The sequence below is a fragment of the Artemia franciscana genome, unplaced genomic scaffold (genome assembly GCF_032884065.1).
Source record: "Artemia franciscana unplaced genomic scaffold, ASM3288406v1 PGA_scaffold_52, whole genome shotgun sequence".
Taxonomy (NCBI): Eukaryota; Metazoa; Arthropoda; class Branchiopoda; order Anostraca; family Artemiidae; genus Artemia; species Artemia franciscana.
In genome coordinates, this window is record NW_027062693.1 from 993,498 (window position 1) to 1,008,498 (window position 15,001).

General features: G+C 37.1%; 2 protein-coding genes across 4 annotated transcripts in view; one reads left to right on the forward strand and one right to left on the reverse strand.

The window, feature by feature from the left end:
- Window positions 1–3,510, forward strand: part of LOC136041971 (MYG1 exonuclease-like) — a 31,668-nt gene extending 28,158 nt beyond the window's left edge. For both annotated transcript variants that reach the window (XM_065726793.1, XM_065726792.1), the window contains exon 6: window positions 3,157–3,510. In XM_065726793.1, coding sequence (XP_065582865.1) covers window positions 3,157–3,501 — 345 coding nt within the window. In that variant the 3' untranslated portion in view covers window positions 3,502–3,510. The remainder of the gene's footprint in view (window positions 1–3,156) is intronic.
- A 2,070-nt stretch (window positions 3,511–5,580) lies between these two features.
- LOC136041974 (CXXC motif containing zinc binding protein-like) overlaps window positions 5,581–15,001 on the reverse strand; it is a 51,455-nt gene continuing 42,034 nt past the window's right edge. For both annotated transcript variants that reach the window (XM_065726801.1, XM_065726799.1), the window contains 2 exons: window positions 11,702–11,811; window positions 5,581–5,842 (listed from right to left, as the gene is read on the reverse strand). In XM_065726801.1, the coding sequence (XP_065582873.1) occupies window positions 5,696–5,842; window positions 11,702–11,811 (257 nt within the window). In that variant the 3' untranslated portion in view covers window positions 5,581–5,695. The remainder of the gene's footprint in view (window positions 5,843–11,701; window positions 11,812–15,001) is intronic.

The following is a 15,001-nucleotide window of genomic DNA, read 5'->3' on the forward strand; positions in this document are numbered from 1 at the left end:
TCCCCTTCCCTTGCCATTTCCTCGCTCTTCAGAATAAATGAATCCAGTCCTCGGTCTTCAACTAGTACCCTTTTCAACTTCTCACTATCATTATCAATCCTTAAGTCTTCCCTCCATCCAAACTCATTACTCATCATTCCTTTAACCCAATTTGTTTATTCCAACCCTCAACCCATTCTTCCCCTCTTAATTCAATCCCTATTTGCATGTGATCCGACCCAACCAGCGCCATATGACAGAGGCATATATGACGTACATGTCATTTTCTAGTATCTCTCAGGTATCTTTGTCACTAAAAGTGCTAGTTTCTGGCGGTAAATAAACTGAACAAAAAATAAACGAAATACTACCCAAGGATACGCGCACCCATACTAGATTACATGAAAAACTTTTCAACCGAGATACATTTCGCCATCTTTTTGTGATCGATAGTGCAACTTTCCCATAAATTCTACTATTCTGAGAACGCTTCCTTTGAGATCCAAAACAAGAAAAACTTCCTATTCTCTCCTCTATTTCCAGCCACGTTTCTACTAATGGTAGAACTGAAAAATCACGATATTTAAGAAGACACTACTTTAAGATACGAAAAACCCTGAACATTCCAATGTGCTAAATAAAACTCGTAATTTTCACCATGGCTCTGCTTATTCTATCCGCTATCTGAGGCAATGGGTCATGATTGTTTAAATAGCTGTTTAGGCTCCATGATTTCAGGATTGTTAGCTCTAACTGACTTGCTCTTCTGTCTTGATGGTCATGTGGGCTAATAATTTGTTGGCTATTACTCTTGGGAGCCCCACAGGCACAACAAAAAATGATCTGGAGCCCTTTTTAATAACCGGAGTTTCACTGTTCGCCACATTTTTTCGTTATTACTACTAAGCTCCTCCACTAAACTAAAGAAAGATTGAATTGAGGATGAAGATCCTGAACGCAATCTTGAACTGCAAGGTTCTTCCTGGTTAAATCGTTGCTTTCAGAAACCAAACTCGTTATTAAATTTTTTTGGCGGCACTGCTACAAACTCGGGTTCAAGGCGATACTTTTGTCCCAAACTCGTTATTAAATTTCTCGCTATTTCTCGTCGCCATCTCTCGTTATTAAGTTTTTTTGAGACACTGCTACATACTCGGGTTCACGGCGATACTTTTGTCCCAAACTCGTTATTAAATTTCTCGCTATTTCTCGTCGCCATTTCTCGTTATTAAATTTGTGTGCGGCACTTCTACATATTCGGGTTCACGGTGATACTTTTGTCCCACATTTCCCTTAAAACGTGTTATGGTATTCGCTGATTGCTCTATATGAGGGGCATTCGTAACCTCCACTACAGATTGCTTATCAAAGCTATACATAAAACACTGTTTACCAACTTTGTCCCTCTTAGTCTTGCTTCTCTATTTTCTCCTCTAGCACGGTCAAGAAACGGCTTAGGCAGTTACGGATAGACAGTTCACGCTCTGTATAATCGGGACTAAGAACAAGACCTCCCGTTTTCAGATGAGCACTTGACCGCAATAGAATATCACGAACATAACTGCTTTTGAACTTAGCCAGCACTGGTCGCGTGCCTTATTTGGCATTTAACCGAAAAATGTCTTTAATGTACGTCATTTTTCAGCCCTGAATTAGTCAAATGTAAGTTTAGAGCTTTCCTTACATCTTCTCGTTACGAAGAACCTCTGTTTGCAGGATCGAAATTATAGAGTACCAAATTACACTTTTTTTTACTCATTTTCCAGTATTTGCAATTTTACGTTAGTATTCGTATTTCAGCTCGCAAACTTAAATAATCCTTCTTCAATTGTGACGCTTCCTCCGAGAACTTCTCTACTGTCGCAACAATTCGTAACAAAATAACAGATAGGTCGTTTCGAAGATCTTGAACCTGCGAGGAAACTATTTCTGTCCCGCTCAATTTTCGATTAATTTCTGGTAGAGTTTCGGATGCGTTAACAAAAGTCGTAATTAATCCGGAAAATATGGTAATGATACTGAAAAGTTTTCTTATCTTTCTGTTTATTAGTATAGTCCGTAAATAATAACCCGTTTTTTCATTTATGAAACCAAATTGTTTCGATTTCGATTGTTTCGGTTCACTAAGCTGAGTACGAATTAGATGTGATTTGGTAATGTTAATAACATATCCAATTTAAAATAGGTCCGTTCGATTTGAACTCTGAATCAACACTGCCATCATGTGTTCAAGGTTCTTTATTATAATCTCTTATTAGGTTGCTAGCTACTGCTGCAACCCGGATAACAATAATGTTTTTCTAGATAACAGTAGGCAGTATCTAGATGGCAGCAGTACTCGGGCTGCATATCCTAAGAAGTCGATTGTTCCACTGCCAATGTTCTTGGGTTGAAAAAATATTAATGGGAATAAGCGACAAATACTTTTGCTCAGCGCTTTCCAAATAAGTTTCATTGTTTTTATTCAAGCCAATTAAAAACTGGAAATTAGGTTGGGCTGCAAGAGAGTTAAGTGAGAAAATATAAAAGACTGATTCAGCAAGGGAATATAAAAAAACAGCGAGAAGACTTCCTCGCCGATGAAAGAACTCCAAGAGATGAAGATTCCCGTAGACTCCTCTCTGGTGGTCTGTTGCAGGTTGGATTAAAGTTCAAAATCCTTCTCCCATTCATATTTACGCTATACATCAGAGCATAAGAGATAGGTAGTATAAATTTCAGATATTGTGCCAAAACAATTACAAAGTATGTCTAAATTTCTAATTTGGATTTCATAATGGTTTTTATATGTGTTTCATAAAATTGACAGTGGCAAAGTGTGTCTAAATTTATTGGTAAGTGTTTCATATTTGCGAGTATTTCAAGCTATGCTTACCTTCTAATTTCTTAAAACTGTTGTCTAGTATTATCCTTGATATGTGACAATGAAGGATATTGAACTTAGTGTTGAAATTTGTTACCTGTCGTTTGTTTCTAGATTGTCTATCGTTTGTTTCTAGATCAGATAATTGTCTACACATGAGTGGTATTTGCTTGTTTTGCCAATTGATGCAATTTTAGAAGCCAATAGCCGTCGTAACAATAGCCGTCTCAATTGTTTTTTATACTTTTTCTAATCAAGAGCAACAGTCGTAGAAAGGTAATCCCCAGAGATTATATCCTTTTTGTCTTTTCCAGGTTGACCCAAGTGGTGCGATAATTGAGTTTCCAAGTGGAGGAGTTCCGTGGAAGGAGCATTTGTTTACTATAGAAGAAGAGAAGGGGATAGAAAATACAATTCAGTTTGCTGTATTTCCTGATGATAATGGTGGATGGCGTGTTTGTGGAGTTCCAGTTGCAGTGGGCTCCTTTGAACTAAGGACGCCGCTGAGGGCTGAATGGCGTGGCATTAGGGACCAAGAACTTTCTAATTTATTAGGGATAGAGGGTGCTATTTTTGTACATGCTAATGGATTTATTGGAGGACATAAAACACGCGAGGGAGCCCTTGTAATGGCTAAACTGTCATTGAATAAATCCTAAGGAAAATAATGTGTTGTTTATTATTTTGAGTAATCGAAGGATTGTACCGAAAGGACCGGATTGTAACGTCTAGTCCATTGAAACTTTCAGATCATGCTGAGCTAATCAAAAGCCATCCTGTGCATACTACTACATACGATTTCAGGTGAAAAAATAAATTAAAGGACAATAAAATCTAAGTATTTATGGCTAAAAAGTGCAATATTTTCAGCTTTTTCCATCGTGTGGGGCTACATTTTTATAGAGTTAGAAGAAAAGTTTTAAATCTCAGGAGTGAAAATAAAATAGAGTTAAGAGTAAGAACAGAACGATCAATGAACGCTTTCCCCACTCTTGGTGAAGAAGCAAGGTATCATTAATTTAAATAAAAAAACAATTTCTATGGTTTGGCATAATAAATAAAAAAAATTCTAAATAGCTTGAAATAGGTGTATTTTATTGCATGTGCATGATTAGGGGAAATAAGGTCTGAACAAGTTCAATCCTGGCAAAACAAAATCTTCTGAAGGGGGAAACAATGTTTTTTTGTCCAGGTATCGGCTGTGTTTATTGTGATCCTGACAACTGGGCTTTTTCACTTGCGTTACTAGCAGAGATGGCTTGATAATTAGACATACGTAATGTGCTCGGAATTCATAGAGTCCTATTGTCAATACTGCCAGACATGACCCCTAATTATAGCTGATAAGCTCGGAAGTGACTGAGTTTCTAGCATTTTCTTGTCGATGACCTCTTGTGTTGCATCTAATGTGGATCAGATCGAACCTTTCTAGTCCCGTTCCTACCCCAAAAATAAATTGTCGTATGAGTGCATTTCACCCTGTTCTGATATTGGAAAATTAAAACCGCAAAAACAATTAGAGACAGATCACTACAAAGAGACACGTTGCAAAGGATCGGGTTTCAACGGATCAATAATGCCGTGACTCCACACCTATTGTAAGATACAATATAAGCATGTGAAATTTTAGCACAAGGGTACCTTCGCCACTGTAGATGTGGAGGCTTTCTAATAGAAAACAAGCTATGAGCGAATAATAAAATTGCTTCTTCAAGATCATGTCAAAAACCTCGAAGTGACACTGACTGATAGGGTAATTAAAAGGGATTTCTTCTTTCTTAGGAATAAGGAACTTGCTTAAGGAATTGGGAAGAATGTCATGAATGTCACCTATTGTAAGATACAATATAAGCATGTGAAATTTTAGCACAAGGGTACCTTCGCCACTGTAGATGTGGACGCTATCTAATAGAAAACAAGCTATGAGTGAATAATAAAATTGCTTCTTCAAGAGCACATAAAAAAAACTCGGAGTGGCACTGACTGATAGGGTAATTAAAAGGGATTTTTTCTTTCTTAGGAATAAGGAACTTGCTTAAGGAATTGGGAAGAATGTCATGAATGTCACCTATTGTAAGATACAATATAAGCATGTGAAATTTTAGCACAAGGGTACCTTCGCCATTGTAGACGTGGATGCTTTCTAATAGAAAACAAGCTATGAGTGAATAATAAAATTGCTTCTTCAAGAGCACATCAAAAAACTCGGAGTGGCACTGACTGATAGGGTAATTAAAAGGGATTTTTTCTTTCTTTGGAATAAGGAACTTGCTTAAGGAATTGAGAAGAATGTCAAAGTCGTCGTACTATTAAGGATTGCTCCGAGTTTTCAAGTTGTTCAGCTTAGCATCGTTCCCCTGTTAAAATCATAAATCTTGTTATATAGTGATTTTGCTTTGACCAATGACATGATTTTGGAGATACAAGTGTCCATCTTTACTCTGATTTGTTGACATTCTTAAAACCAGAATCTGAGTTTTAGTTCTTATATGTTGAGCTACAAACAAAGAACTTATTGGAAATGGTAGTTGAAAGGGGCAAAGAACTCAGTACTTTCAGAAGAATATATTTGAAAAGTACACAGCTTGGAGGAGGGGACTTCACGTTCGTATTCCCCTTCCCAGAATTTCAATATTTTTATGACCTTTTCTTTAATATTATCTTTTACGGATGATTCACCTATTTCCGCTTTTGACCTATTATCTAGTTTAATTATAAAGAAAGGAAAAAGACAATGCTGTGAAATGAAAAAGATTTAATATTCCTTGTGAAAAACACAATATAGTGAAACAAAAATGTCATAACTTAACTGAAATGCAAATGTGAACTTCATTGAAATGAAACATGCAAAATTTATTTTTGACGGACAAATTGATGAGCAAGCTCGTAAATCCCAACGGTTTCCTTTGCCTTTTCATCATAATCAACCCATTCTTTTTCACTTAAATCAACATCATCGAATTTTGTACCGGTTTCAACTGCTTCACACTGCCATCCATTCTGAAAAAAAAAAATATATATACTATAAATATATATCTTCGTGACCCACCCTTGCATAGCAGTTTTTGCGTCAACTATCTGAAAAATATATATATATATATATATGTATATATATATATATATATATATATATATATATATATATATATATATATATATATATATATATATATATATATATATATATATATATATATATATATATATATATATATATATATATATCCCTGGCTCCCCTATCCAAACTTTTCTTTTTCATAATATAGAACAAGATAACAAATACTTCTAGGGATTTATTACCCCAGAAAACAGACATTTGATTAGGAGAGGCATTCATTTTAGCGAATATTATTAGGGATTATTTTGACAACGAAAAGGAAGAAGAAACTAGACCTACGTTGCCTGGGCAACGTGAAGTGTTGCGGCAACCTTTGTCCGGCTTTGCCGATTAGCTTTCAAAACGGCATATTCAAAGAAGAACACAATCAGTAATCACATGATCAAATTCTTCAGCGTTGAAAAAACAACAGCAAAAGAATATCGGAAAAAGGGACTAAATTGAGTTTGCAGCCAGTTGAACTTTATCCTTTTCAATCGTAGACATCGTGACGGATGGAAACTTGGAACATTATCTTATATAATCTAGTTGGTATTATAAAGCTATCCGTAACTTTTCAGGATCAAATACCATAGATGTGCACCAATTTGCACAAATTTGTAGCCCCTCATGAACCTCCTCTAGCAACCCATTCTTGCTTACAAGTCCCTCTTCCGTGAGAGACAAAGAATAACACAATCAGTAATCAGATGATCAAAGGACTAAATTGACTTTGCAGCCAGTTGAACTTTATCCTTTGCACACCATAGGCTCTGGCTCGAGGACAAGCAAAAACCATCCTTTTTGGCCCCAGGCAAGAGTCGTACGGAGCTTTCCAAAATATAATGTCATATTCATCAATCCGGCCCGAGGTCCACACTAACAGCCGATTATTACTTACTAGGCCCCTAAATGTCACTTTGCAGCCGGTTGAACTTTATCCTTTTCAATCGTAGACATCGTGACGGATGGAAACTTGGAACATTATCTTATGTAATCTAGTTGGTATTATAAAGCTATCTGTAACTTTTCAGGATCAAAATACCATCAGGGACCCATAAATTTCCTGTAATGACTCGCCATCCAGGATCGCTTATTATTGGATGGCGAGTCATTACAGGAAATTTATGGGTCCCTGATTCCATAGAAGTGTACCAATTTGCACAAATTTGTAGCCCCTCGCGAGCCTCCTCTAGCAACCGATTCTTACTTACAAGTCCCTCTCCCGGGATATGCATCCAAGTTCACCGGAAAAAAATAATGTGTACACCAACTAGCAAAAGTTCCAAACTCCTTGTCGCTGAAGTCATTGTAGCCTAACAGCCGATTATTACTTACCACTTCCCTTACATGTCTTACAATCGGGAACCAAGTTGTTCTTACCATTAATTACACCAGAAACAGATAATAGGTACATCAATCAGCAAAAGTTGCAAACCCCTCATTGCCAAAGATGATTATAAGCTAATAATCGACTGTTGCTTGGAAGTCCCCTACATATCTCACAATTGGTATCGGCCTATTTTTGGTTCAAGTGTGTACCTTACCACTGAAATTGTCAACCCCTTGAAACTTTCAAACTGGTGTATGTCATGAAGGAATTTTTGTAACAAAAAATGGATGACATGTACTTTGATCAGCTCATCAAGGTCTATCGATTGTCATTGAAAAAAAAATTCTATCTGTCTTAGTTCAAAAGTTGACTTTTTTGCCAGAGGCCAACTTTCTAACACCACCACTTAGAAAGGAGCAAAGGATAAGCTCTAATTTCTTTAGCAATGAGAGAACTTTTAAAGTTTAAGAGGTATATCTGATACCATTTCTCTATTGCAATCCCAAGTAGAAAAAAAAGAATGGTAAAGTCAGCTGAAATCACGAACAGAAATGGCTAGAAACAATAGATGGCAGCACTTTCGGACCCGTGGGAAAATCGCACTTTTTTGTTTCTGTAAATTTTTCTATTTATCACTCAAAGAAGATATATTGGCTGTGGGGCCGGGGAACTACCGTATATATTTAACACTTATAGATTTTAGTCCATCTTCAATTTGAAACTGGTGCCTGCCAGCTTGCCTGCTAGAACGGAGCTTTCCACTCGAAAGCAGAAACATGGTTTGATGAAACGAAAGCTTGGCTGCACAACTTCAGATACTCCTCTCTGACATAGGCTATATAACTCCACTTCACTTCGCACACCATAGGCTCTGGCTCGAGGACAAGCAAAAACCATCCTTTTTGGCCCCAGGCAAGAGTTCTACGGAGCTTTCCAAAATGTAATGTCATATTCATCAATCCGGCCTGAGGTCCACACTTTCCGTAAAAACCGCACAGGTTAGACCCTTACCAGTTTCCAGGAATAAGCCAACATCGGCTTACGAGCCAAACGAGCCAAAACGAGAAAGTTTAAAGAGAAGCATGACTCTAGGTTAACGAATCGAAAATCCACGAATAAAGCTGTAAGGATCAAAAAGAAGTCTAGTGCAAAATTACGAAATGTCAACAAAGATGTACACCCATGCCTCGTTGAATTAAAACCAAATAAAAAGTCAAATTAGGAGCTAGAAATTTATCAAGACAAGAATGCTTCCCCTTTTCAAAATGAAAAACCTGAAAAGGCAATGCTTTCTTGTCGTAATTATTTTCTAACTTCTAATTTGACTGAAAGACAGATGACTATTACTGGATATTTAGTTAGGTCTCATCGTGGCCCACCCTTGCATAGCAGTTTTGGCCTCAACTATCTGAAAGTCATCTATCAAAAAGCTGTATAAGCAGACCAAAGGATGGACATGATCGATTCTGCGGCATAGTTCTTGATAAAGTTTATCTTTTTAGCGCCGTATTGATTTGATTAAAATGACAGCAGGCAAACGCCTTGGCCTTCTAAGGCAGCTCAGACATACTTTTCTTGGGCAATTCTAAGAATCCTCTTTTACACTTTAATTATACGATGTCTGCCTTATTGCCCAGTTGTGTGGCTGTATATTTCGCCTTCTGCTCCCCGACCACTTTCTAGCATTTACAAAGAAGCCATAAATCTAAGCTAGGACACAAATCTGTCTACAACTAAACTTACTGGATGCTGAAAAGCTTCATATTCGTTCCTGTGCATCCTTAATTTTTTCTTCAGCTATACAGTGATCTTCCCAAGTTCCTTAGGTTGTTAATTGTTCTTGACCGACAATTGTTCTTAAAACCGTTATTGTTATTTACCGTTATTCACTGTGAAATTGTCAAAACCTTAAATTGTCTTGAAAGCTTTTTGTTTTTTTCTTTGCATTTTTACTCCCGTGATTTTCCCAGGTTCTTGAGATTTAATATAATTCAAGTGAGATTTAGTATAATTTAAATTATTTACAATCCATTTGATTCAAATTATTTAATTTGGATTATAATTATAATAAATACAATTCAAATTGGATTTAATATGATTCAAATTATTTAGTTCATAAAATTACAATTATTTACAATTCATATTAATCCATATTATTTGCTTCGAATTATATTTATAATAAATAAAATTCAAATTGTTTAGTATCGTTCAGTTAGTATAATTCAAATATTAATAGCATAATTCAAATTTTCTTATTGGTTTTACTAATTTAGATCGAGAATCAATTGCAAAAAGCTCTTAAACGCAGGACGTGTCTCTACCCATATCTATTTCTTCAGGCAGCTGCAAGCTAGGCACAGTCTCAAAATTAAGTTTGACTTGTGTCGTCTTAATAAAACACGTGTCAAGAGCTCTCTGCGTATAATCCCATATAGTCTCTGGTAGAACAAAAATTCATTGATAAAACGTTAAGATTCAAATCAACGTTTCAGCTTGTCTGTCTTTTTAAGCGACAGGTACCATATCTATGGCAAACCTTGCAGCAGCAGGTACCAAACCCAATGCCCCATATTGCCGAGTTGAGCATAAATCTACTGTTTTACCAAATAGATGTGTGGTAATATGCCATTTTAAACAGATTTACTCGCCGCCCCATTGCTACCAGCAAGAATTTTCTCTCAGACATCGGGTAACGAGACTTTCATTTTTACATTTTTCATATTATTTTCTAAAAGACATAGTCGTGTCTCGCAGATGTTTACGCTAGAATGTAGATCATTAATAGTTCTCTTTTCCCTTTCTTGCCATTATTACTTACATTATACTTTGCCTCAGGGTGCATCTCTTGTATACTCAAATTATTTTTTCCCACGGTTCGTTCTCTTTTCATCATCTACAATACTTTTCACACTGTTTTGCTGAATGACTTGATTGATTCACTTGAGTTTTTACACAATCATGGTCTATTTATTATTATACTTTGTGTCCTTTTCTAACTCCAATGTAACATCGTTCTTAGCTTTCTTTCCAAAGATCTCCCACATGGTCAAATTAACTTTAACCAGAGGTCTTGATTTTCCGAATCTCATTTTTTTTTCTGTTTATTTTTTTACAGCTATAGTAAAAATTTTATACCAACTCAGGATTAGACTACTATCTGTAACAGCAGTTTTGAGATTTTTCTTTTCTTTTTTTGAGACGTAAACGTGGTGTACAGGCTCACAAACGAAATGATAGGAAAGATGCCCCAAAGATCGAGTTACGAGAAAGTTCAGAATAGAAAGATTCCCAAAACAACTGGAAAAATTAATGGAAGATGGGTCTCCCTCTTGAAAAAAGTTCTAAATAGACCGAAATTAATGAACCGAGAAAGTATATCTATCACAGCGTTCCCAAGCCTAAATATTGACGAGATGAGAGTCCTCTTGTATCGGCAAAATTAGTCGTGGCAGTGAAGAACTCAAGAATGGAAGATTGCCGGTGAAGATTGCATAAAATCCAAAATGTCAAGGCGTCAGTGATGACAGGTCTTTGATTCCAAAGGCGTCAGTGATGACAGGTCTTTCCGTTTGGACAACAGTGACTGCATCAATTGGGTAGTCTGAAAAAGTCCCCGGTAACCAGACCAAAGTCACAATTGTAAAGATTTTCAAGAAAGACATGAGACTTATTTTTGAAAACTGGCGGGGAGTAGACCTGATATCTGGTTTTATCATGCTAGAAAGACTGAAAAAAAAACAAAAAACACTCGAGCCGTATTTGAGAGCAGAGCTCTCGCTGGTTTTCGTTGTGGTAAATGTAGCTTAGACGTCATGTTAACCCCAACAACCAATATAGGAGAAATCAATGAGTGGTCCAACAAGACCTATATGCTCCTCATTGACTTTGTAAAGGCCTTTGATTCAATGAATTAAGACACTCTCGGCGAAACCCTGAAGTATATTTCTAAGAAAATAATAAGCCGTATCATGGTTTTTTATGAAAACACTGAATGTCGCATTAAGATTGGGAACGGGACGACTATGTATTTCAAAATAATATCAGGAGTTTGGCAAGGATGCGTTTTCACACCGTTCATGTTTGTCGTTTTGATGGATTCTGTTTTGAGGGAAGCGACTGGCTTTGGAGTGATAGTCGGAAACAAACTTTTGTCTGACCTAGACTTCATTAATGACGTGGCAAATCTGGCTCCTCTACGAAGTGAGCAATAAAGCAGAGGGAGTTGGCGTTCAGAAATGTATGCCTTAGGCGCATATTCAACATCGGCTGGCAACAAAAGTTAGTAACGTCGAGATCCGCCGGAGAACTGGCTAGTCGGCAATATCTGAAGTGGTGAAGAAGAAAAGATGGAACCTGGTTCCAGGAGGAACCTGGCAATCCCTCTGGATACGTCTACGGCCCTGTGTACACACATAAAACTTTCACTTACTCTTGGCGAGAAATCCACTGGTTCCATCCCACGACAATCGAAGCTGACAATTGTTTTCATCTTACGATCACCGTCTCCTGTATAAGGCTTGACACTATCAGGGAATATATCTAGGAAGAAAAGATACAAATATAAAAAAGAAACAAAAAGCCAGTTATGTATACAAATGTCCTGGAAAATAAATCTTTAGTATTTGTACTCGAATAAAAAAAAATTAAGACTAAAAATTGAAGCTAGGACGTTCACAAAATTTCGCATACATTTGAAGGGTTACAATCATCAGGTTTGCCCCTTCCCTAGTGATTTATCACTATTTCCAGTGTTTTTTTTTTTCGCCGGGTGTCAACCCTGTGAATAATTCTTCATAACTATTGGCTTTTAACCAGATGTGGGGGGAGGGGGGTATGGTTTGAAGGTCACGCTACTATCAAACATATTTTTTTACATGCTAACGATCAAAATAACGACCTTGAAAGTTGACCAATGACGCCATATTTGGCTGCGAGGGACCCTTAGAGCGCGGTATGGGCCTTGTAGCCCTTCAATTAATTTTGGATCTTACAAAAGGCAAAGAGTCTATTAAACTAATTTACAACTGCTGGTCTGATGTGACCACCGTGGTGAACAAAAACAAAACGAACCCCTGAAATGTAAAAAAAGACAAACGAAATTTCATATTTTGGCATTTAGTGGCTTGAATGGTCTGCTAGGGAGTTCTTGTACATTTCACAATTTGGAGGTACTATTTTCATGCCAGTACATTTTCATCTATTTTCACCCTTTTATTAAATGATAAAAAGCTTCTTCAGCCGTTGACTTCAAAATTAATGATATATTTGGAATCACTCTTTAGAGTTTCGGTAATTATTATCACGGGTCATGTTTTCCTTAAAGTTTGCGACCCCTAACTTTATGAAACAGATCGGATGTTTAAGGTTTAAAATTTATTTTAACTAAATTAATTTGTTTAAAATTTACTGTTGAAGTTAAACTAATTTACTCTGGATAGGATTTGAAATTCTACTTATTTTTTTTTTTTTTACAATTTTTTAGATGGAGTCTATGCGATGCAAAACAAACATAAGAAGATGTTGTAAATGAGGGAGGAGGGGCTAGAACTATACATAAATCCTAAAAACAATATGATTGATGTATTTTTCCCAAAAAATGTTTATATGCTTCATGAAGTTCATCTTTTAATTATGTTTTTTTTTTCAAATTTGAAATAATTCACAACTAAAACATTTTTCTCTGGCGTAATTTGGACAATGGGGCCATTAAAAATGAGAGAGAGAGAGAGGGAGAGAGATCGGTATATTTAGAAACTATCGCAGGATAGCTAAATTCCGTTTTTATGGCACTTGGTATTAACCAAGTGACATATAGCAATCGCCAATTCTGTCGGTCTGTCGGTCCCGGTTTTGCTACTTTAGGCACTTCCAGGTAAGCTAGGACGATGAAATTTGGCAGGCGTATCAGGGACATGACCAGCTTAAATTAGAAATAGTCGTTTTCCAAATTTGACCATCTGGGGGGGGTGGAGTGGGGGGCCGGTTAATTCGTAAAAAATAGAAAAAATGAAGTATTTTTAACTTATGAGCGGGTGATGGGATATTAATGAAATTTGATGTTTGGAATGATATTGTGTCTCAAAGCATTTATTTTAAATCCCGACCGGATCTGATGACATTGGGGGGAGTTGGAGGGGGGAAACCTAGAATCTTGGAAAACACTTAGAGTGGAGGGATCGGGATGAGACTTGATGGGAAAAATAAGAACAAGTCCCAGATACATGATTGACATAATAGGAACGGATCCACTCTTTTTTTTTTTGGGGGGGGGGGGTAATTCTGAAAAATTAGGAAAAATGAGGTATTTTTAACTTACGAACGGGTGATCGGATCTCAATGAAATTTGATGTTTAGAAGGATATCGTGTCTTAGAGCTCTTATTTTAAAGCTTGACCGGATCTGGTGACATTGGGGGGGGGGGAGTTGGGAGGGGGAAATCTAAGACTTGGAAAACACTTAGCGTGGAGGGATCGGGATGAAACTTGGTGGGAAAAATAAACACAAGTCCTAGATACATGACTGACATAAACGGAACGGATCCGCTCTCTTTGGGGTAGTTGGGAGGGGGGTATTTCTGAAAAATTAGAAAAAATGAGGTATTTTTAACTTACGAACGAATGATCGGATCTCAATGAAATTTGATATTTAGAGGGATGTCGTGGCTCAGAGCTCTTATTTTAAACCCGACCGGATCTGGTGACATTGGGGGAGGGGATTTGGGAGGGGGAAACCTTAAACTTGGAAAACACTTAGAGTGGAGGGATCGGGATGAAACTTGGTGGGAAAAATAAGCACAAGTCCTGGATACATGATTGACATAAACGGAACGGATCCGCTCTCTTTGGGGTAGTTGGGGGAGGGGTTAATTCTGAAAAATTACAAAAAATGAGGTATTTTTAACTTACGAACCGGTGATCGGATCTCAATGAAATTTGATATTTAGAAGGATATCGTGTCTCAAAGCAATTATTTTAAATCCTGACCGGATCTGGTGACATTGGGGGAAGTTTGGGGTGGGGGAACCTAAAATCATGGAAAACGCTTAGATTGGAGGGATGAAACTTGGTGGGGAAAATAATCAGAAGTCTTACATACGTGATTTACATAAATGGAACGGATCCACTCTATTGGGGGGGGGGTGTTAATTCTGAAGAAAAAATGACGTATTTTTAACTTACGAAGGAATAATTGGATCTTCATGAAACTTCATATTTAGAAGGACCTCGTAAATCAGATCTCTTATTTTAAATCTCAACCGGATCAAGCGTAATTGGGGGGGGGCAGTTGGGGGAGACCGGAAATCTTAGAAAATACTTAAAAGAGGTGAGATCAGGAAGAAACTGGATGGGAAGAATAGACACCTGTCTAAGATACGTGACTAACATAACCGGACCAGATCTGCTCTCTTTGGTGGAATTGGGGGGGGGGGGGTAATTTTGAAAATTGAGGTATTTGTAACTTACGAAAGGGTGACCAGATCTTAATGAAATTTGATATTCAGAAGGATCTTGTGCTTTAAAGTTCCAATCTTGAATTCCGACCAGATCCTGTGACATTGGGGAGAGTTGGGGAGGGGGGAAACCGGAATTTTTGGAAAACGTGAAAATTGGGGTATTTTTATCTTACGAATAGATGATTGGATCTTAATGAAATTTGATTTTTAGAAGGAATTCATGTCTCAGAGCTCTTATTTCAAATCCCGACCAGATCTTTAGACATTGGGGGGAGT